This window comes from Fusarium falciforme, chromosome 7 (genome assembly GCF_026873545.1).
Source record: "Fusarium falciforme chromosome 7, complete sequence".
NCBI lineage: Eukaryota > Fungi > Ascomycota > Sordariomycetes > Hypocreales > Nectriaceae > Fusarium > Fusarium falciforme.
Window position 1 is genome coordinate 1,893,900 of NC_070550.1, and position 23,892 is coordinate 1,917,791.

The 23,892-nt window shown below is 41.3% G+C and overlaps 4 protein-coding genes across 4 annotated transcripts; 2 read left to right on the forward strand and 2 right to left on the reverse strand.

Moving 5' to 3' along the window:
* Window positions 1–12,380: 12,380 nt before the first annotated feature.
* Window positions 12,381–14,286, reverse strand: NCS54_00919200 (MFS domain-containing protein; the record flags this gene model as incomplete). Its single annotated transcript, XM_053154547.1, has 3 exons — window positions 12,381–13,294; window positions 13,348–13,596; window positions 13,650–14,286. The coding sequence occupies 3 exons, from the start codon at window positions 14,284–14,286 to the stop codon at window positions 12,381–12,383; spliced, it is 1,800 nt and encodes a 599-aa protein (XP_053010522.1).
* A 1,490-nt stretch (window positions 14,287–15,776) lies between these two features.
* On the forward strand, window positions 15,777–17,684 carry NCS54_00919300 (Translation machinery-associated protein 22; the record flags this gene model as incomplete). The annotated part of the gene is made up of 1 exon (XM_053154548.1): window positions 15,777–17,684. The coding sequence occupies one exon, from the start codon at window positions 15,777–15,779 to the stop codon at window positions 17,682–17,684; it is 1,908 nt and encodes a 635-aa protein (XP_053010523.1).
* Window positions 17,685–18,622: 938 nt separating this feature from the next.
* On the forward strand, window positions 18,623–19,957 carry NCS54_00919400 (Metallophos domain-containing protein; the record flags this gene model as incomplete). The annotated part of the gene is made up of 2 exons (XM_053154549.1): window positions 18,623–18,779; window positions 18,834–19,957. The coding sequence occupies 2 exons, from the start codon at window positions 18,623–18,625 to the stop codon at window positions 19,955–19,957; spliced, it is 1,281 nt and encodes a 426-aa protein (XP_053010524.1).
* Window positions 19,958–20,808: 851 nt separating this feature from the next.
* On the reverse strand, window positions 20,809–22,660 carry NCS54_00919500 (Hypothetical protein; the record flags this gene model as incomplete). The annotated part of the gene is made up of 5 exons (XM_053154550.1): window positions 20,809–21,389; window positions 21,447–21,753; window positions 21,805–22,053; window positions 22,109–22,366; window positions 22,457–22,660. 5 exons carry the CDS (start codon window positions 22,658–22,660, stop codon window positions 20,809–20,811), a joined length of 1,599 nt encoding a protein of 532 aa, XP_053010525.1.
* Between the last annotated feature and the right edge of the window lie 1,232 nt (window positions 22,661–23,892).

The window sequence follows — 23,892 nt, forward strand, 5'->3', positions numbered from 1 at the left end:
TAGGAGTAATTATAGTTTTCTATAAGGTTTATAGTATTATGCCTTAGTTTTTACGCAAAGGTTATATTATTTAATAATTATTAAGATAGTTTTTTTTATATTAAGAAAAATAAATATTATTTTAACTTATTCTAGGGTTTTATTAATTCCTTAATATTTATATAATAAGTAATAATATATTTTATATATAAGTTTATAATATAATTTATCTAAGACTTATTATTTATTAGTTTTCTTATTATCTAAGAGTTATATATTATATTCTTAAATTTACTTTAAGAATAAATTACCTTATTTTATTATATAAGTACTTTTAATAATAATATAAAATATCCTTATAACTTAGTTATATTTATATAATTTTAATAAGTCCTTATCTCCTAGCTATATATTATTATAATATATTTTATAATTAAGGTAACTTTTAGGTCTTATATTAAGGTTTTTTTAATAAAAATATTAATATATTATTTTTTAAAAATCTCTATTATTAAGTTTTTTATTATATTTTACTATCTAATAGTAATATTTAATAAACTCTTTTATATATTTCTAAGGTATAAAGATATATTTCTAATATATAATTATTCCTTACTAGCTTTTTATTTAGTCTACTTATTTAATTATAAGTCTCCTAAGTTCTCTAGGAGTACTATTAGTAATAATCTTATCTTTTTATTTATCTATTAGGTAATATAATAGTATTTATTACTTAGTATAAGTAATTATTTACTGCTTTAGGTATCTTTTTTATATAAATTATAAGAGCTATTTTTTTACTTTAATCTTTTTAGTATTTAGGTTAGGTTATTAGCTAATAGTATTTGCCTTATTGTTTTTTATTTCTTTAATAATATACTTAATAGGTGAGTTAACTAGATAAGTGAGCTGTATATTTTAAAATTTCTTAGTAATTATACCTTATATTAAAAAGATTTAAAATAATTCTTAGAAAATTAAACTAGTCCTAAAATAGCTTTAATTTCTAAAATAGCTTAATTAAGCTATATATAATCTTATATAATTTTCTAAAGCTTATACTATAAGTATTTAAGGAGTTATTTAGAAAGATACTATTTACACTATATGTATAGCTATTTTAATATAAAATAAATTTTTTAAAAATCTAAGAAAATTATATATAGTTTATTTAAGAGTTAAATAGTTAAAAATACTTTTTTTAAGTTTATAACTATTTTATTATAGCTTTTATTAAGCTTAGAGATTTAAGGTTTTAGTATATAATATAGCTATATAGCTTACTTGCCTAGTTAACTTACTTATTAAGTATGTTATAGATAATAATATAGTTAAATTCTAAAAGATATTTAGCATATTATAGTTATTATTTACTAAGTTCTTAGGTTTTTGCGAAGTAAGTAATATTCTTATAGTTTATATATACCTTAATTTAGTATTTACTTCTAAGGAAATAATATTAAAATTCCTTAAAGGCATTAACTATTATAAGGAATTCTTTATTATAGATAAGGTAATTAAGTTTTACTTTATATAACTTATAAGAGTAAAATATAATAAGGTATAAAAGTCCTTTATTATCTTATTATCTAATCTAGGCGCCTAATATAAAGTCTAAGGTATTTATTTTAAGTTTAATTTATTAAGATAGATTAAATATCTTAAGTATTAATTTACTTAGGATAAGTTCCTTAATTATACTAAAGGCTTTCTTTACCTTATCCTTAAATATAAATATTTTATCTTTCTTTATAAGATTAATTAATAATATAATAATCTTCTTAAATTATTAAAAAAATCTATAGTAATAATTAATAAAGCTAAGAAAGGCTTATACTTCCTTCATATTTATTAGTTCTTTTTAATCCCTAATTACTAAGACTTTCTTAGGGTTTATATATATCTTATTATATAAAATAATATATCTAAGGAATTCTACTTCTAAGGCATAGAATTTATTTTTCTTAGGTTTTATTAATAACTTAGTATCTTATAATATTTATAATACTTTATAAATATATTTTATATATTTTTCTTTTATTTTAGAGAAAATAAGAATATTATTTAGGTAATATATAATAAATATATCTAGATATTCTTATAGTATATTATTAATTATTTATTAGAATATAATAGGTATATTAGTAAATCTAAAAGGCATAATAAGGTACTTAAATAATTTATACTTAGTATAAAAAGTAGTTTTTTATTTATATTTTTCTTTAATTTAAATAAGGTTATAAGCTTCTTTAAGGTTAAGTATTATAAAATACTTTATTTTAAAAAGTTAATTTTTTAGTTTATTAATAAGAGGTAATAATATATAATCTCTAATTATAATAGTATTAAGTATTTAAAAATTAATATAAAGTTAAAGCTTTTTATTCTTTTTTAGAATAAATATAATAAGGTATTTAATAAATAACTTATTTTCCTTAATATATTCTTTTTATAATATATTTTTAATATATTCCTTTAATACTAATAGTTATGCTTTATTAAGGGGGTAGAGTTTATTAAAGCTAGGTTATTTCTTATTAATAAACTTAATTTTAAGGTTATAGTATATATATTTTAATAGACTTATTTTAAGTTCTTCTATAAAGAGTTTCTTATAAATATAATATTATAATAAAATATTCTTAAATTATTCTTTTTCTAATATCTTCTTAGCTTACTTAAGGTTTTCTTCTATCCTATAGAATTATTATATAATATATATAATTATTTACTAATTTTATTATTTCTATTTATTATAGTATTTATATTATATTTCTTTAGGTAAAGAGATATCTTATATTTACCTCTTCTTAGCTTCTCTAGCGTCTTTAGTAGAAGTTAGAGATCTTATATTATATTCTAAGTTATTATCTATTATAAAAGGTGCCTTATTATTAAAAGAGAGCATCTAGCTAGTTCTTTAGTTAAAATATAGATTAAATTAGCATAACTATAGGTACCTAAGTATAAGATTATATTACTTATTTAATATAATATTAAATAATATCCCTTAGTTTTTTTCTTTAATAAAAACTTTAAAGTAATTAATCTCGCTATTAATAATATTATTATTATAATTAAAAGGGGTTCCTTTTAGGTTAATAACTAAGTAAGGTATTTATTTATACCTCTATAATAACTTAAGCCTATTTATTATTATTAGGTTAAAATAGTTCTACTTAGCTTTATTATCTATTAAAGTATTTAATTATTTTCCCTTAACTTATATTTTTAATTCTAAGTAATATCGCCTATATACTCTATTTATAGAGTATAAGGCCTTCTAGGGTAATATATTCTTATATTTATTTATTTATTGCCCTATATTAAATAAGCTATTTAGTTTTTTAATATTATATAGCTAAAATAATTAAACTTATATTTATTATTTATATAGGCTTTATAGTTATATATATTATCTTAGCTATATAGCTAATCCTAGTATTATTATTCTTACTTAGCTCTTAAGTCTTTTTTATCTTTTTAGCTAATTATTCTTTATTAGTCTTTAATCTTATAAGTAACTTATTTTTTTTCCTAAATATTATAATAGAGCTTTAAGGAGTATTATATATTTATAAGACTAATAGATTTATATTAATATACTACTTTATATCCCTTTATTTTATATTATAAGTAGGGTTTATTATTTAGCTAATATAATAATAAGATAGGGAAATCATCTTATTTTTATTTTTCTTCTTAGTAGGTTTTATACTAATAGTATTAGCATAATATCTAAGAGATACTAGTATACTTTTAATATATTAGGTATATTCTTATATTATCTTATAGATTAAAAGATACTTCTAAGTATTAAGGGTTTTTAGCTAATTCCTTATAATAGGCTTAAATATAGATTTCTTATTTATTTACTATTTCTATATATTCCTATATAGTCTAGATATATCTTTTCTTTAGGCTATTTTAGTACTTATTATTATTTTTATTATATAGTTAAAAGTAGTTTTCCTTTTTTTATAATTCTTTATTACTCTTCTAGGGCTTCTTAGAGCGCCCTTAGTATAATTCCTTTTATAGCTTCTAAGTATTATACTTAAACTTAGTTTAATTAATATTATTATTACTTATCTTAGTAACCTAATTATTATATAATAGCCTATTATATTAATCTACTTTTTATTATTTATAGATCTTATTATATTCCTAGGATACTTTAACTTAATATTAAGGGCATAGGGTATAATTATATTATATAGGGTTATCTTATTAATAGTCTTTGCGGTAGATTATAGCGGGCATATAGGTTTATTTATTATATCCTATAATCCATTTCTTATAGTTAAAGCCTTCTATAGTAGCTTCTTAGAAGTTAGCTTATTTATTTATTAATAGCGGTAGTTACTAGGCTAGAGCCAATGCTATAGGTTCTCTTGCTTAGAGTTTTACGCGCCTGGTCATAGCGATAATTCGCTATTATAGAAAGTTATCTAGATTTCCCTTTCTATTATCTAGTTCTAGTAGAGGGTTCTATATGCCTAGGTTAATAAGGTATAACTAGTTAGTCTTTTAGGGCTTAATTAGTTTATAGAGCTATTCCTTCGTGATATTATTAATCACATAGTTACTAATAGCTTCCTCCTTTATTAAATAGGCCGCTTAGTAGGGCATAGTAATTTCTCCCTGCTATATACTAGTATAATTATATCCTATTTATGCTATTCTAAGTATCCTAGTAGTATAAATAGCTATCTAGGGCTTGCTATCTTAGTTAGTTATGTTTAGGTACTTCTTACCTTCTAGGAGGTTTTACTATAGCTTTAATTAATAATATCTTTCTTTAATATCTTATTACTTCTTTTAGTATTTATTAGCCTTATAGCCCTTCTTATAGTAATAATAATACTTAATATTCTTATTACCTTTTTAGGCTACTTTAAGTTTTATAAGTCCTATATAAGTCCTATAAAAGGTATTACCCTTAGCTTATTTATACTTTTAGGACTAATTAATATTATTCTTATTACCTTAGATTTATCTCTTATTAGATTTTTCTATATATTAATTAAACTATTAGTTATTAATCTTAATAACTATATTAATATAATCTTAAAGATTATTAGGTTTTTTTATTTTATAAAGTTTATTTTTAATCTTATCCTTAAGTCTTTTATAAAATATAATCTAAAAGGCGCTTATTCCTTAGTTAAGAAATAAGATAATCTATATAAACTTAGCTATATAAGTTAAAGTAGTCTTTATTTATTATAAGTTCTTAAGTTTCTATATAACTTATTATTTTTTATTAATAATTCTAAAGTTATACCTAATTATATCCTTAAAATTCTTATATTTAGTAAAAAAGAATTATATTTCTTTAATAGGTTTATTTCTAAGAAAATCATATAGCTTAGGCTTAAACTAAGTAAATGCGCTACCTATAAGGCATCTACTAGCATATAGGACCTTGCTTTCTATACTAGCTATCCTAGTAGGGAAATACTATTAGTATGCCCTAAGGGATATAAGGAATATCTTAATATAAATAGCTTATCTATTAAATAGCTCTAGGTCCTTAGGCTTAATAATCTTACTAATATCTTTATAAGTAATACTAGTAATATTATATTTAAATATTAGGCTACTAAGATTATAAACCTATTATTATACTAAGTTATTTTACTAGGCTTAGAGTATAATAAGTTAATTAATCTAGTTTTATTATTTATTAATTATTTATTAGTATTATTATTATTACTATTTTATAGCTTAATAAAAGTATTTCTATATATTATTTATAAATACTTTTATATTTATAAGTTATTCTTAAGTAATTCTAGTATTATTTTATATATTATTTAAGAGGTTATTATACTAGGTAATTAAGTAATTATATTTATTCCTAAGTTTATAAACTTTATCCTTATATAAGGCTAGGATAATATATTTTTTATTATTATTATCTATATCTATTAGGATATTAGGTTTCTTTAGCTTAGTTATAGGCTATCTCTTTTAGGGGGTAATAAGTAATTTACTGCGAGAGGTAAAAGGGGATCTAATATTAGGCGCTATAATAATAATATTACTTAGAGTATATAATATACTACTAAATAAGAGCTATTAATATATAATAATTATATATTTCCTAAGGGATAAACTAGTTATACTAGGTTTATATTAGTAAAGAGTACTAGGTATAATCTAAGTAATAATAAATATAATTTATATCTAGTAATATACTTAAAGGTATTAAATATAACTAAGTTATATTAATAGCTAAGGTAGTTACTATATAAGAAAGTATAATAAGTATATTTTATATACTTTATGCGATAAGGCAGATCATAATAGATTATAACTTGCAGGGCCTAAGCTATTATAATCCTACTTACTGGATTAAAGGGGATCATGGCCTATAAGGCGTGATCCATTCTAATCCGTTCCTAATTGGTGTAATAATGTGGATCCTTCTGGTCACGTGGCCTGGAGGTTTCTTAGGCCGTGATAGGTTTTAGCTTCTTCCAACTATAGCCCGGCTTTAAGCTATCCGTTTCTAGCAAAACTAATAGGGTTTTTAAAGCCCGGAATTAGAGCTATCCGACGGTATAACTTTTATCCGAATCGGGCTAATAGATTCCGATCAATTAGCTATATAAGCTATAAACCCTCTCTTAGAAATAGCTTCTTAGATCTTTAATTAATACAAGCAACAAGACTACTTATAAGAAGCTGGCCTTCTTCTTTATAACCTTATCTATTATTTTCCCCACTTTTATTACTCTATGATACCTTATCTAGCTAATCAGCTTTTTATAAAAACTAATTCCTCTACCTATTCTCCTCCTATTTTAGTTACCTACCCTATACTATTTTCAGACTTTATAGTTTTTATTTTTTAGTCTTTTATAATAATTAACTAGCTAGAAGGGCTATAATTATACTTCTAGTCTAAAATCTCCTTAGGAAATTATTATCCTTAAAGGTTATAACCTATAAAGATAATATATAGCATTAGGTAATAACTATTAGTGCTCTTATACTTAAGAATTATAATCTAAGCAATTAAATCACTCTCTATAACTTCTATCGCTATTATTAATAATATTTTAGCTACTTTCCTAGCTTAGGTTTCCCCTTTTTTAATATTAGACTTATTAATATTATATAGATAATCCTCCTTAATATTATAGTTATTAAAAAGGTTACTAAGGCTATGCTAATGCTCCCTAAGTCCTTCTTCTATAATAGCCTCCTTATAAGTAGCATTAATAAGTTAAGATAGCTTTATTTTAACCTCTTTATAGCAAATAAAGAAGTAATTAACCTAATACTTACTAATAGGTTTATTATTACCGCCCTCCCTCGCTATCGCTAAGGCAAAAGCTTATATCTTAGACTTATTAGCAGGCATATAAAAAGCCTCTCTTTAAAGTATCTATTTAGTAATATCCTTCTCTTATAAAGGACTTAACTTTTAAGTCTTTTCCTTAGCGGTATAAATATTAATAGCTCCTTTAATCTAGTCTTTTAATATCGAGGGCCCTAGGCTATACTTGCGCGCCGAGCCGCGAATTTTAATGCTTTTCGCATCCTTGATAGCTATAAAAAGAGTTACCTCTTTATTAGTGCTTTAAGAAGTTATATTAAAAATTTAGTATTAATTAAAGCAAAATTGCGCCCGTGAGAGCTATATTATATGATGTTGTGGTGATGCAATTGAGACACTCACGTGTGCGGAGATGGGGGGTGCACGGACTTCCCGGGTCACACACTACTACACCATCAAGCGAAGTTGTTAGCACCTGCTGCCGCTATCCCCGTTAGCAATATCCAAGTCCGGCAAATCGACCCCATCCTGATATAATTCGTCGACTAAACTAGTAGGTCGGAGGACTAGCACCCGATCCAGAGCTGGTTTCAGCCAGATTTCGAGAGCTCACCCCATCTCATACATCCCTGAGCAAGAAGGAGACACGCAACTTCTACCTCCAGTCATGGAGCACATTCAGTCTTGTGAATGTTGAACACATCTCACGACTCACATACGGAGAACACCCTGCGATGGCTTGGCCAAAGGAGAGCGAATCCTTGATCGGCCCCGTTACGCTGTCTGTTGAATGTGTGGATACTCCCCTGACCCTCGGTGATATCCTGCGGCACTATTGGCCCAATACCGAGATCGTTCCATAGCCGTTCAACAATGTCACCAACGAGGTTGGCCTGCGTGAGTTCTTATTTGAGACGGGATATAGCAGTGAGAAGAAGTAGCAAGTTGTTGAATTGATCAAGATTGGTGTGGGGGTAACTAAAAGCCGGATTACAATTCTTGGTATGAAAGCAACCCTATACAGAGTGATTATTGCTAATCTTTGCCAAAGACGGCCTGTCATTGATCGAGCCAACCCTTGATATTGCTGCATACTCACCGTTCGATAAGGTGAGCTGAACCCTCCATCCGTATATCGACCTTGGAGCCAACGCTGACCATCTGGCTTGGCTAGGAGCTGAGAGCTTTCATGGTCACTTTCTCTGCCATGCTCACGATTAACGGACATATGTTGCTTATTAAACTTAGTGTTGCAACTGGTAATCAAGCTGCATTTGCCGTTGCATTGCGAGCTGGTGGCGAGCCCTTCACTGTTGGTGCCTTTCTCGGGTTCGTGAGCAAACAAATTGGCAGGGTGTCCCGCATAAATACATCCACATTTGGCAAGCACAGTACTTGATACTCATGCTCGCATTCACAGAAACGTTTGGCATCTCTTACCCGGAGAACTTTGGCATCCTTAACCAGGCAGAGATCAATGACTTCCCCCTCTTCGTTGCCAATGGCAAAGATGACAAGTATTCCATCCAGGACTCCTCATTCCAGGCATAGTCCAAACTCCACCTGGAACTCTAGGAGAGCGCATCTGTGAAACTGGAGCGGATAACATTGAACACGGGCTACAAGACTACAGGGGGCTTTAACGTCGCCGTTGGCACTGAACCGCGCATCAACGAACATCTTCTTCTCGCTTCAGCCAAATACGGCAATCTGCAAGATATCGGACTGAGCCTTTCCAATGACTTCGGACGCGCCAATGAGAAGGGGTGGTTTATCCAGGTCGAGTATCCTGACGAAATCGATCTCTCGGCCATTACCAAGAAACTCATGGGCATTGAGCTAGGAGATAAGGTCTCAGCCGTTGACATTGGCAATGACAAGATGAAGCCAGACAAGGACAAAGGCATTATCATCAGCAACCTGGTCATGACACTACAAAAGGCCAAGTCCGGTGATGGCATCTACATCTCTGCTGAAACCAACTGGGCAGTATTCGAGCATATCGAGCTCGCTGCAACGTTTACGGCTCAAACGAATGGGGCTTCTGCCTGAGCATGGACCTCAAGGACGATCTACTTTCCCTCATACCTACCCAGTTTACCCAGACATTCAGCGAGTGGATCAAGGTGAACAACACCCCAGTTGCCATCTACGTGGGGAAGATCGATCCCAAAAAGGCTGGGCTGGATAATCCCAAACTGCCTCCTGCACCGGGCTCAAAAGGCAACACGCCATCTAGCAGTATTCAAGCCGGTATTTCCGTGTCCATAACCATCCAGCTTACCGAAAAGTTTGGGCTTGTCAAGAAATGGATCGGTAAGGATGAGTTGGAGCTTGAGGGTCATATCAGCAACCAAAGCGCCGGCATGAACGCCAGGATACCTACCCAACTCGCGTTTGGCGACAAGGACGCAAGGGCTGGAGAATATCCCATTTGAGATCAAGGGAGGCTCTTCTTTCGCATCAACATTCTGAAGAAGGGAATCGAAGTTGGCCTATCAGCGGCCATGAAGGTCCGCTCTCCGGCGGCCACCAAGGACCTCATTGACATCCAACGAGTTGCCTTGTTGGTCAACGAAGTGAGCGGTGTTGGTTTCGATACAGAGCTTGATGGTCCGTTGCGGGACCCCTTCAGTCTTGAAGGGTTAGAGGCCCGCGGTCTGTTGATGAAGGGTGTCTTTTCTGTTGCACAGTCTGGCATGCCAGACCAGTTGAGTCTCAAAGGGGCACTCTCTCTTGCTGGGACAGGAGCTAGCGGATAGTACGTGACTTTTATTCCACATTGGATATGGCTATCACGAGAACAGCATCAATCTCTACTTTGCTCAGAGAGATCTCTTGAACTGCTACTTTGATGGACAGCTCCAAAACATCGGCATTGCGGGTTTGATCAACTTTGGCCTGAAGAAGAAGGGCTTGCCTCAGGTTCCGGAGGAATTCCTCGGTGGCAATGTCGTCATTAACAACCTTCAACTCGAGGCGGTATTGAGCGACATTGACATTCCAGAGCCGAAGAAGAAACTAAAAAGTGGCTTCTTTTATGAAGCCAGTCTCTACATCAAGGGTATGCCACCTCTCTCCTTTATATGCCACCTTTCTCGATTCGCTAATCCTTATTAGCCGACTCCTATCGGTGGTCAGGCTACACTTGCATCGAAGTTCACGACAGCGCCTTGCAGGCCATTTCCATGATGTCACCCGTATCCTTCTCCGCCGAGTCACATAACTTCTTTCGCCTCACCCGTGGATCCATTGTTCCGCGAGACCACTCCATTCCCAGGCCCAAGGGCGAGCAATACGACGAGAAGATGTTCAAGGATGGCCCCATCATCTACACCTCCAACCGAAACCCTGACACCTGGCTTCTAACCAGCCTTCATCTGACCCTCCTCTCACTCGACTTTGAGTTGGCTGCCAACGGTGATCGATCCGGGTTCGAGCTGGAGATCCTCAAGGCCAACGTCGGCGTGGACCACTCCCAGACCGGCCAGCCAGGGAACCTTTGGGTGTCACTAGAAGGATCGGCCAAGGTGAAGCCAAACGAGATGGCCAACGCTAAGCTCAATATCATCGCCACCTTAAACCTCGAACTTCCGGGCGTCTTTCTCTCCGGGCTCCAACAGCAGTTGAAGCTGCGAGGCAAGGCGGCGTCTGTCGTGTTCAATCTGGTTTTCGAATTTTCCATCGGCTGGCCAGACCGGAAGAGGCTTCAACGTCACCTTTACAGGAAATGCCGACGCTCTAGGTCAACCCATCAATTTGTTCACTGTGGCGGTCAATCTGAGTCCTTAAGAGCTGGATTCCGTCCAGAAGGTTGTCGAGCAGGCGGTGCAGCAGTTCATCAAAGTGTTCCCTGAGCAGCTTATCAGGGATTTGCTCGGAAAAGATCTAAATGGCGTCGCAGACTTCTTGAAAGAGAAGTTAGATGATGATCTAGGCAAGAACCTCCTCTCGGCAATACCTATGCTTGGTAATATGAAGCCCCAGGAAATTGTCAAGCATCAACAGTGTTCTCCGGGTTGGTGGAGGCGCCGCCGTGAATGGCTTAGAGAAGGGGGCAGGGCTTTCCCTATCCCCAGAAGAGGTCAGGATTTATCGTCTTGATGAGAATGGCAACGAGCTCGAGGAGAATATCGCGCCGTTTACTCTGAGCGCACCGACCAAAACGCTAGTTACGATGGCTGAGGAGGAGCTTGGGCGAGGACTAGAGGAGGACGATGCAGTAGCCTCTGCCGGTGTATGTCGGGTAGGGGTTGAGCAAGAAGGCGAGACGATCATCCAGGAGTGGACACAGCAGCAGGTGGACGAGTACGTACGGCTGCAGACTCTCTCTCCTTGAAGTCTCCTTGGAGGTTTTTACGGTTGAGGAAGTCTTCGATGCAGCTAGAGGTCTCTTTGAGGACCTCTCGGACGAACAAGTGCTTGAGTATATGGTTGAGGCCAACACTAATGACGAGATCGTACACTCGATCCAATCTCTGGGGTAGATTACATAGGCTGAATTCATGGTTTCATATTGAACATACGGTCAAACATAGAAGTCGACATGATATAAAAAATACGCCGTAGTGAACTATGGTGGTATAATCTATTGCTGCCTGTGAACGTCTTGATATTATTATCCTTTGCCCCTCGCAAACTTTAGGGTTAGAGAGGAGATAGCATCCTCTCGGCTCCCAAGACAAGGGAACTCTCTAACAAACACTAACTAGACCCAGACCTTGTATCACTCGGTATTGTCAAATACTGTACCACATATTTTGGGGTTACATCTGGTGGATATCGTCGCAATTGATGAGCCTTGATACAGCCCTATGAGATCAACTGAGAGCAGGAAAACTACTGCAACTAGCATGAGTCGACACCAGCCAGCTGGAGAAGTTGACTCTAGCCTCTGATTGGGGGTTCTGGACAGAACCACTGAAGGTTCACCGCAATTTCCATGGCCTATAATGGTAATACTATCAATTCAGTTACATTAACAATATGTACATATCGTAAAGGATCCCCAAACCCAAGGTCTTGACTCCCGGTAACTACAAACGCTTTTCTCCTCCCAAGAAGCGACACCAAAGACACCATGACATCTGCACAAAGGAAAAAGCCAGCCTCACGAGTAAGCCATCCATCCATGCCAAGGGTTTTTGGACCTCTCGATCCTTGAAGCGCTCATGTAGGCAGTACCCTGCAGACGATCCTGAAACTCCTTGAACTTTTTCGTAGGCGCCCTCTTCTCGAATAAAATATCCAACTCGAGATATGACAGTGACTTGCACTCGGGTAGTCTCAGGTAAGCCCATATCAGGCACAGGAGGGTGGTGCCAATGTACACGAAACACACCCTGCCCTTGAGGTTCCATGCTGTTGGGCTCAGCATTTGTGGGACCACGACGTTGTTGAGCATCATGAAGATGTTGTAGGTTACTCTTGCGAGTGCGACTGTTTTGACGCGTAGTCTTGTTGAGGGGATTTCGGCAACCAGGACATAACAAACAGGACCGATGGTGATATTGTAAGTGAAAGTCATGGCAATGATGATACCGCCCAAAATCCAGTTGGTCACGCCAGTCGAGGCCAAGGCAATTGACGAAATTCCACCGACAGTCAAGAAGCCAAGGGCGCATGACAGGCCAGTGAGATAAAGCTTGCGTCGGCCGACGAAAGAGAGAAAGATCCAAGAAATCATACCCCCCAGGATACCCATACCGTACATGCCAGTCGACAGCGTGAAAGAGTGTGCGGCATTGAATCCTGCCTGGGTAAGGAAGTAGGCCCCGTACGAGGTCAACGTAGAGCCGCAGAGGGCCTGGCAGGCCCAGACAGCGCAGGCAATCTCGGTCCTACGACGATTCGCGCCTTTGAAGCAGTCTCTATAGCTTGCTCCTCCGTAATTGTACTTGTTTTCAAGCTGGTTCGTATGTTCCATGACGACGATGGTGTCTTCGATGTTAAGATTATGGCCGTTGGTAAGTCGTTTTAGGGCCTTGCGAGCTTCGTCCGGTCGTTCGTGGCGGATAAGCCACCCTGTCAAAGTCAGTTAAAACGTCTCAAAAAGGCATTGAAGGTAGGGTACTTACAGGGACTGTTAGGGCAAAAGCACACGCCAATGATGAGAGGCACGGCAATAGCCCATTGAATCGCAAACGGCAGTCGATAAGACCACTCAGTTTCATCGTCGACAAAGATGCGAAGAACACCCATTGCGGCAAACTGCCCAATCAACCAGCACATGTTGACATTGCTGAGCAGAATGGCTCTCAAGGTTGATGGGACGACCTCGGCGGCGTAGGTGGCGGCGAGAGTCTGGATAACACCCCAAGGGAAGCCTGGCACTGTCAGTTTCTCAATCCATTAGAATGCAATACGCGATGATACATACCACAAAGCGCCTGTCCAACTGCAAGCATGGCGATGCTATTGGCAAAGAAGGAAGCAAAAATTGCAATCATGAGCCAAATCATGCAAAGGACCAACATCTTCCGATACCCAATGAGATATGTGATGTAACCATGGGCAAGGAGACCAACGATTTCGCAAGCAATGGCGGCGTTCTGCAGTCCCATCTGCCACGTTGGCGAAATCTCGTAGTCCTGCGTGACGGTTGGATCGTCAATGTTTGTTATTGGAGTTCCATACCTCCTGCGAAAGGGCGGAAATGCGATGAAGCCTTGTATCAGCGACTTGTCAAAGGCCTCCATGATGATGGTGCAGAACAACATCAGAGACCACGCTACAGCCTTGGGGTACTGGCGACAGCATCCCCAGAATGTAACTTGGCGTTCTTTCTGCAGTGTCCTGCGGACGTGGTCTGGGATGTCGTTGGAGCTAACAGAGGTTCGACCCGGGCCTCCCATATCGACGGCCGTGGCCCAAGCTCTCGACCGCGGGGATACAGATACAGGTTCTGAAACAACCTCCTGGTCCTTTGCCGACGCTTGCTCGCTGTGGGTTTCTACAAGGGCGATCTCGTCGCGACTGTCATCGCCCTTGTGACCTCGGCCAATGAATGTGAGCATTATTCATGGAAAGATAATGATGGAATAAACGTGTAAAGAAATGCAGAAGCGTGGAACAGTGTAACATTCATTGAGTAGTCCTGAGCACGGAGCACGGGTGATCACTGCCTTAAGATATCTAGGGTCCCTGACTGGGGGTACAGAAACATTGCCTCGGGTCGGGGCATCGTGCGATGCTTGTCACCCGGAACGACTGCATGGGCTGTCACTCCAGCTTTGAGGGGAAGCCTGGAGAAGCGGCGTGCTTGGCGTCAGGGGCCGACATTCCCCTTACAGCAACATTTTGGTAAGTTAATTTCCACTGAACACATTCGGCGAAAGTAATTATGCAACCTCTTAATCTGACACATCACAGGCAACATCAGGAACAAGAATAAAGGCGTGTGACCCCGACTTCGCTTGGAGATCGGCCCGTGACAAGCGGGTAAGCGATCGGTTTGGGGTAAGGCTTGACATGTCAGATGCAGGTCCAGGGGTAGTTGAAACACAAATTTTGCCCCGATCTGTTAGTTCTAAGTGTGACTCGGGCCGACATTGCGACCCGGATGTCGGAATACTACGCCACATCCTTCGGGATATTTAACAGCCACCCGCATTATTGCAGTCTTTTTGCTCTCGACTTTCCCAAGCAGGTGTCACATGGTGCGGCCCGGTCAAGGGATACATAATGGCAATGCTTTTCCGAGCAGCCACCTCCAGACACGATTGGGTTGTCGGATATGAGATCCATACTTCAGTTAGTTACGGTATTGGTAGGATTCGAGGTACTACACCAGTAGTATCACTTTTGACTGCACAACCCCCACAACCCGTGGCAAATTGGCCAACATTAATGCTGATGCCTCCCTATTCCTCGGCTTACTGTCTGTTTATGGGTTACTCTCCATGCCTACATGACAATAGTCCAGCCTTCGATCAACCTCCTGCATTGGCGGCACCCAAATGGGGGTGGTTGCTCTCCCTCTCACTGTTGGTTGTCGTGACACATTTCCAAAAGCACATCAGCCATAATAAGAATGATCGCAGCTATTGACATAGGTCGGCTAGCCCCGTAGGAGGCTCCCAAATTCTACTTGCTCTGCAAATGGCTGACAGAGAGGCAGAGAGGCAAGCGAGTCAAGGAACAGACAGAACACCAGGACCTTGGCTTGTCCTTCCCTAAGGGTAGGTATAAAGCAAAATAAAAGGTTCTAATATCTTAATTAAAGTATGATATTACTTTATATATTTATACAAATTTAACCCTAAATTTTACTAAGAATTCGTCCAGATCTTTGCCGTCCTGGTGTCCCGTTTATTATGTCTTGACCTCCGTGAGGGAGGAGGGTACAGAGAAAAAAGTGGGTGTGCAGGGTAAGTTCATGGTTCTTAGGCACGTGACTGCGCGATGCCAAGTTTTACCGCGGGGTCGCTCCCCCAGGCATCACTCTCCAACATGAGCAACCCTTAACACAATTAAGCCCTATAGCGTTCGACACCGTGGCCTCACCATGTTCAAGAAGAAACCCGAGATCAAGAACCTGGCGCCCTTGCGCTCCTCAGACCGTCGCAAGCTCGCTGATCAGATCATTCGCGACTATCAGATTCCGGTCCCTCAGTCATCAGCTGAGGATGATACGTCATCAGGCGCACAACAAACGCTCTCTTCTCTACGCAACTCTCTCCTCCCAGAGTCTACCTCCTCTGCGCGGTTTACGACATCCTCTGGACCTAACCTGGCTCAAATAAGTGGCACCATCTATGTTGGTGCATCCCCCGGGCAGGATGAGAGGATACTTTGGTTCCAGCTTGGGAAGAACCCAAAGCTAATTCCGACCGTTTATACACTCTGGCATAACCCCAATATTGTGCCGCTGCTACACACACCGGACTTTGTCGTTGAAGAGAAGCTCACCCATGGCTCCGACTTGATGATACCTGGCCTCATCAAGGCACCCAGCGTTGAGTGGGACTCGAGGGCGAAAATAGGTTCCGTCGTCGCTGTCGCTGGTATGCAGAAGGATACGGTGCCTTTGTGGATTGGAACATGTCAGGTCGACATATGCAACCTACCACCGAGCGTCAGAGGGCAGAAGGGTGTTGCGGTAAAAGCACTGCACTGGGCAGGGGACGAAGTTTGGAGCTGGAGGCCACTGGGAAGTGGAGGACAGGCTCCGCCGGAAAGCATCGAGGGTTGGCCAGGTTTGACAGCACAGCTTGTCGAAGGAGTTGAACAGCTGTCCGTGGAGGACAACGAGAACGACGGACATGAAGCGGACGACGGAGCACCAGTTGAGGAAAGCCCCAAGGACGACAGGGAGACAGCAGAGGAGGAAGAGTATGAACCCACGACAAAGGAGATCGACGAGGCATTCCAAAAAGCCTTCCTCTACGCTATCCACAAAGCCAAGGCGGAAAACTCAGGCCCCAAGTTTGGCTTTGTGTTCCCTATCCAACCCTCGTTTCTCATCTCCAACATGATCCAGCCATATCTCCGATCCCAGAATCCACAGTACTACATCATCAAGAAGACGTCGTGGAAGAATGCCAAGAAATTCATCAAGCATCTGGACAAGCTGGGCTTGGTCAAGTCTAAGGACAGGAATGGTGGAGAGACGGTTATTCTCGACATCGACTTTGACGACGAGCTTGTCACTGGATTCAGGCCTTACAATTTGCCGAAGCCTAAGCCAGCGGGCTCTGAACCAACAAAGACGGGAGAGCAGAGCAGTGGACAAGCCTCGTCCTCTGCCGATGTGTCTTTGGGACAGACAATCACGATCCAAAACGTCTACCGCTTGTCCCCTAAGCTTGTGCCGACATTGCTCCCATCCAAGACGGAATTCTACACCGCGCAGCAAGTCTCGGCCGCTCTCAAGTCATACATCGAGCAACGGCCAGAACTGGGAGGGCAAGGGTCGTCGACCATCAAGCTGGACCCGTTCCTCGCGAACAACATTCTGGGATCCAATCCGAGCCACGATGACAGCCAAGCGCTCGCATCAGGACGCATCTCCAGAAGTGCCTTGCAGAAGCGGGTGCTGGAAGACTCTCATCTCTGTCAGCCTTTCTACGTCATAAAGCGAAAAGATTCCGCGTCCGAACAAAAGCCCAAGGCAGGACATCCGCCTCATGTTCTCGTCACGATCGAAAAGCGAACAGGTACCAAGGTTGTCACCAAGATTTCCAACCTCGAGCCCTTCTTCATCGATCCGCAGCTGCTGGCCCCCGAGCTGCAGAAGAAATGCGCTGGGTCAGCAAGCGTCGGGCAAGCCAGCGGCTCCAAGCCCGGTCTGTTGGAAATCGTCGTGCAGGGAGATCAGCGAAAAATTCTCGTGGGAGAAATTCTGCCCAAGAGGGGGATCGATGCCAAGTGGGTGGATGTGGTGGACAAGACAAAGGCGAAGAAGAAAAAGTGAAACCTGGGTTGTTAGGAGGGACATAGACGAGACGTGTTGGCAAAAAACGAACGATTGATAACTAATGCACACATAAGCAGTGATTGCCGCCAAGCCAAGAAGCTTTATCGTCTTGGCGTGTTGGCCCATACTCGGAAAACCTGCTTTTGAACTCTTGTCCTGGCGGGGCCATTGCCCATTGTGACGATTGAAGAATCGGCCCTTGACAGGCTTGACTCGAAAGCCATCTTTGTTATGGAATCATGTCAGACGAGTCGTCGACTCCCCAGGCTGAGCATGAGCAGGGTTCGGAGTAGAGAGACCTAGAAATATTCTAACTCCGACGATGTAACCCTGCGTAACTCTAAATCATTGCTCAGATTTCAATCTGACCCTCAAACTCTTATCGTGTGACGGGCCGCGCGTCATTGATGAGATGAGCCCCATTTTGTCTGGTGCCAAGAAAGACCAACCTCTTGGCCCATCGAGAGAGCGCGTCATGCAAACCAATGGGCATGCTACTCGCGCCATAGAATGTACTTCTGTGCGACTATCGATAGCCGCACGGATTAAAGTATCCAGTAACAGATGCTTAGCAGGTGAATTACCGGTGCCAAGACGATACTGACGCGTGGCAATCCTTGCAAGACAAATTACCGTCGTCGCCAAGCTCACATCGCCTTGCGGAATTAGCGGACATATGCACTATGCTGACAAAACTGGGGTCTTGGCCTTGCTATCCCACATCGTCGGCCGAGACGGCCAAGGGCTTGGTGCAGTTACTGTCCCACGATGAATTCGAGTATTTATACTTTTTTGCACCCGTTTTCATCATGGTCTCTCCTTTGTGTTGTATTCTTGGCATTGCTACGTCCCGCTCCTCCCGAATTCTCAGTCGCCTCTTGATCAGGAACAGCTGATAAGGAGAATTCACCGGCTGTTAATCAAGCTTCTTAGATATGTTGCGAATTGGCGCCCTGATAGCTTCTTTTGCAGTATTACCCTGCCAAGCTCTTGTTCCTCGTCAATCAAACAACAACGACCTACCGCCACTAAAGTTTAACGACGATGGAGCTTTCCAGATCTGCGTGTTCTCGGACCTCCATTATGCAACAGGTAGGTCTCTTACATACCCATTGACTCAAGTTCAGTGTTACTAACTATGAATAGATGCATCAGGATCAGGTCCAGACGTTGATCGCCGATCGACCAAGGTCATAGGCGATGTGCTTGACTTTGGCACGCCGGATCTAGTCGTGTTCAACGGAGACCTCATAAACGGCGAAGACACATACCGCGACAATAGCACCCATTATATAGATCAGATCGTCGCACCGCTGGTGGAACGCAACCTAACCTGGGCTTCCACATACGGAAATCACGATCACAACTTCAACATCAACGGAGATGACATCTTGGAACGCGAGCAAAGGTTCACCGGCTCTCGAACCCAGAAGATGGTTGATGGGACGAATGCCGGCACCACCAACTACTACCTTCCCGTATACGCATCCAATTGCACGACGACTCGAGATTGCACTCCTGAGCTGATCCTCTGGTTCTTTGATAGTCGTGGAGGCTTCTACTATCAGGGTGGGCGTCAGCACAATTGGGTACACTCGAGCGTGGTGGAATGGTTCAACGAAACCAATGCCGAACTAGTCGAGGAATACGGCAAGGAAATCCCATCCCTTGCGTTCGTCCACATCCCGATTCACGCCTCTTATGTATTCCAGCAACAAGCTGATGGCCCTGGCGAGAACACCCAGCCAGGCATCAACGAGGAAGATGTCGTGCAGCAGGGCGATGGATGGTGTGCCGAAGGTGAGAGCGGAAGCTGTGATTATGGAGATCAGGACCTGCCCTTTATGCGCGCTCTAGTCTCGACGCCAGGAGTTATTGGACTCTTTTACGGTCACGATCACGGAAATTCATGGTGCTACAAGTGGGACGATCAACTTCCCGGCATGAACATCACCGGAAGCGGCATCAATCTCTGCTACGGCCAGCACACGGGCTATGGAGGTTATGGAGACTGGATCAGAGGTGGACGCCAGATCTTTGTGACACAAGAGGGCCTGAAAGATCTCGAGATCGATACGCATATTCTTCTCGAGTCGGGCGACGTTGTGGGCAGCGTCTCACTAAACTCGACCTTCAACACGGATCGCTACGAGGCGACTCCGAACCAAAAGACGTATTGGGATACTGCTAGCAGTGCGCCTGCTTTGGCCATGGGTGCTGGGGGTATTTACGCATCGACTCTACTGACACTGCTCTGGTTGGCGGTATAAAAATTTGAATACCTTGATGTTTAGTCGCAAAAACAATTGAAAATGAATTGAATCTAATCTCGGCTCAAAACGTGACGTGACTGCGGATGCCGGCGAGTGTGTAGAGACAATATGCCCCTGATTTTCGTGTCATCGCCGAAATCGGTGCGAAGCCAAGCTAGCGCCACCAAAATGCATAAAAGTAGAATCCTGAACAAAAAAAAAAAAAATACGAGAAAGCTATTAAAAAATACGCAGGAAGTTTATCTATAATATTTTCTGTTTATTTAGGTAGCTTATAATTTTCTCTTCTCTTTTTAAATGCTAGGGCATTAATAAAATACCGCCGGTCCCCACTCCTTCAGGCCACCCACACTGACAACCAAACAGCGGCTTAATTGTACTACATTGACGTGCAATTTAATATTTAGAGGATAAAGGGCGCAAGCCGGCAGAAATAATAAACCTAACCTAGGAATAAGTAAAGTATGAACTTAATTTATAAAATAATAATAAATTTATTTTCTAAATTTATAAAATTATTTCTAAAGAATATCTGATAGCCTTTAGGTAAGAATTTATGGGCAGGTTGAGGGAGTCAACTGTGTTGTGTCATGTTTTTTACGACCGGGTGGAAGAGTACGAAACATGATGGTGAAAAAAATCGTCTCTGGATAACAACAGGGTTAAAGCTTGATCGGAAAGCCTACTTAATGAGTTGATGTCGCAGTTGCTTGGCTGAAATGTTTCACAAGGTGTTACGATGGCGACGGTATATGAACAATAAAGATGACATTTGGTTCTATTTGTAACGCTGCATGTCTTTATCTATTTCCGGAGATTAAACAAGTGCAACTCTTGATAGCAACACTCTATTCGTTGTCTCTAACATCAATGACAGTCGACTTGAACTTCCTGGCAGGAATCCTGCGGTTGAACAGGATATCTGTCTCACGATACGTGCGATCCTTGAGCTCAGGAAGGAAGAAGAAGGCCGAAAGGAAGCACACGACGGCTGTACCTCCCCAGACATATCCACACTTGCCAGCGAGATCCCATCCAGTTGGGTTGAGAAGTTGCGACGCCAGGTAGATCATGGGGATCTCGGCAATGTAGTAAGCCGCACGACCGACACCGGTGCTCAGAGCACGAAGACGGACTGAAGATGTCTCGGCAATGACAGTGTATGTGGTGGGACCCAGGGCTCCGGCGTAGACGAAGGAGATGAGGATGCCGAGAACGGCCTGGGCGTAATTGGTCGCGTTGTTCTGCGGGATGGAGGCACAGATGCCGAGGAGGAATAGCAGGGTAACGTTGACGGCTGTGCCCCAGAGATAGATGGTGCGACGCCCCCACCAACCGCTGACGGGCAAGGAGATGATGTTGGCGATGAACTGAAGGCACGCGTTGATCAGGTTGAGCTGGAAGGCACGGTCGGAGTCGACTCCGGCTTCTGTATGGTGCATTAGTTGTCTGTTTTACTTGCAGGTTTTTGAAGAGAGTAACTTACGCTCAAAGAAGAAAGTGGCCTGGTTGGCAATCAAGTTACCAGCAAAGTTCTGCGACGCGTACATCAAGCAGGTAATAATGGTTCGTCTCAAATCGGTGCCCTTGAAAAGGTCGAGAAGACTGGGAGAACCACCAGTCTGTGCTTCGATCTCGACGGTACGCTCCATCATGGCAAGAGACTTTTGGGCCTGTTCCTTGGAGTCGGTGCCGAGGCGCTCGATGGATCGGAGGGCTTCTTGCTTGCGGCCGCGGCGGATGAGCCACCATGGGGACTCGGGGGCGAGGAAGACGAGGATCAGGAGGGGGGTCTAGATGAGTTAGCATCATGGCCATGTTATGATGTGTGGGGAGAAACTCACGGGAAAGACCCATTGCAGGGCCAGAGGGACTCTCCAAGCCCACTGGTCGTTGCGCTTGTTGTAGGCATAGGTGGCACCGGCGACGATGATTGAGCCGATGGACCAACTCATCTGCAGAGTTGCCGTGCAGGCACCTCGGAGGGCAAGAGGGACAATCTCGGAGGCGTAGGCGGGTGCGTTTGCGATGAAGAAACCCCATGGTACACCTTCCAGCGCTTGTCCGACCACGAGAAGGGCGAGGGAGTTGGCCTTGAAACATCGGGTTAGACGGAGCCCTCAGCTAGGGAGCAGGAGAGGTACTCACAAAGAAGGAGACAAAAATCGTAGCATTCATAAGCATCAAGCCCAAGATTGTCGTCCAGCGGTATCCAAGATAGTTGGTGATGGGACCAGCCATGAAGACGCCGACAAATGCACCGCATTGACCGGCTTGGAACAGGGCACTCTGCCACTTTGTCGGGATGGTATAGCCGGATCCTTCAACGTAGACACCGTAGTGCTTCTGGAAAGCTGGGAGGGCGACAAAGTTGCCGTTCAAGAACATGTCGAATGACTCCATAACCTGTTGCACGGTTAGCTGCTACTCATCTTGGGCCATGAACCGATCGCGAATCGAGAAAAGATCGACATGATTGCGATTGGGAAAACTGACAATCGTGAAACACATAATGAATGCCCAGAAGCAAGCCCAAGGATGCTTCTTGGTAGCCTCCCACACGCCCAACTCATGTTCGCGGTTCTCGCCATCAAAGGCATCGTTCATGAGATCCGAGTTCTTGAGAACCTCGGAGTGGTCGACATCAGCCTTGCCCTCGAGGGCCAGGTCATCTTGTTTCTCTAGAACAGTTTGCGACATTGTGAAGACTGCCAATGTTGCCAAGAGGCTTGGATCGCCAAGGCCAAGAAAATGTATCGGCCGGCCAAGATAATTATACCTCTCGATACCTTCTCCACATGTTTGGGGGAGTGGACTCTGCATAAACGAACGTCGACTCATTCAAGTGGTCAACGCTTTCTTCCCCCAAAATTATCAGAGCAATGATAGGTGCGCGTCTGCCAACTCGGCAACACGGCAACTCGTGGGTTTGCCTAACACTTGATTCGGATTGGGCTCCCTCGAAAGTCTAAGCTTCTCCGCGATTCAATCCACGGACAGCTCTCCGAGACGGGGCTCTCGACCACTTGGGGAATAGACTGGTCTGGGGATGGCTTACATTCGAGACAACGTGACAGGCATGACGGGCCGAATGCGGAGAGGCGCTATCCTCCTCTTTGTCATGGTTGAATCCGTTCGCCTTGGAAGAAGCCTGGAGAAACCCCAGACCACAACCGAGGTCCTGACGTGATTACCCACCGTAGAGGTAACGTTACATGCGATTGCGGAGGCATTAAGGGGTAAATGGGGCAATGCCCCATGGGGTCCGTGAGGGATGAGGGGATAAGCAAGGCAAATGAGGGGATTAGCTCGTGCGGGGTTTGTTGGTCATAATTATTCTATCTTGGATTGGTTCGTCTGATGCCAAGGAACGGTTGAAGTCTTCAAACGCGTGATTCGGACAAAGCCCGACCGTCTCCAACCGTTCTTGGCTTCACTCTACGAATTCCTGTTCACCGGTTGTGACTGGGTATGCTGGGATCTTGGAGTTGGGGTCTCAGGCAATCAAGGCTCATGTCGGTTGGGGTAACTCGTACTGGGGGGAAGTGATTGTCCTGGATCATCAAATACCCACAGTCTTTAACCAGTGGTCAGACTGACGTACGATATGGATTTGACAGTGTCATGAAAAGAAGCTTGGACTTGTTATCGAGGGAGCTTTTCACCCGGCACAGTTGGGCGTTCTAGATGCAAGCGTTAAAATCCCTGCCAATGAGGTCCTGGCGATTGTGAAAACACATTACCTCCACAGGGCTAAGCATCAGTAACTAATGATAGCAAAGAGGGCCTTACAGGGATTATATTTCGTTCTTCAAGTCTTCCATGTCTTCCTTGGGGTGCTCGTCTCCTGCCTGGGGCTCCCCTTCTCCGCACCAGTGATGCTACCCTAGAGGCTCGTAACACCACTCTAGAGCTTATCTACTGTTTATCCA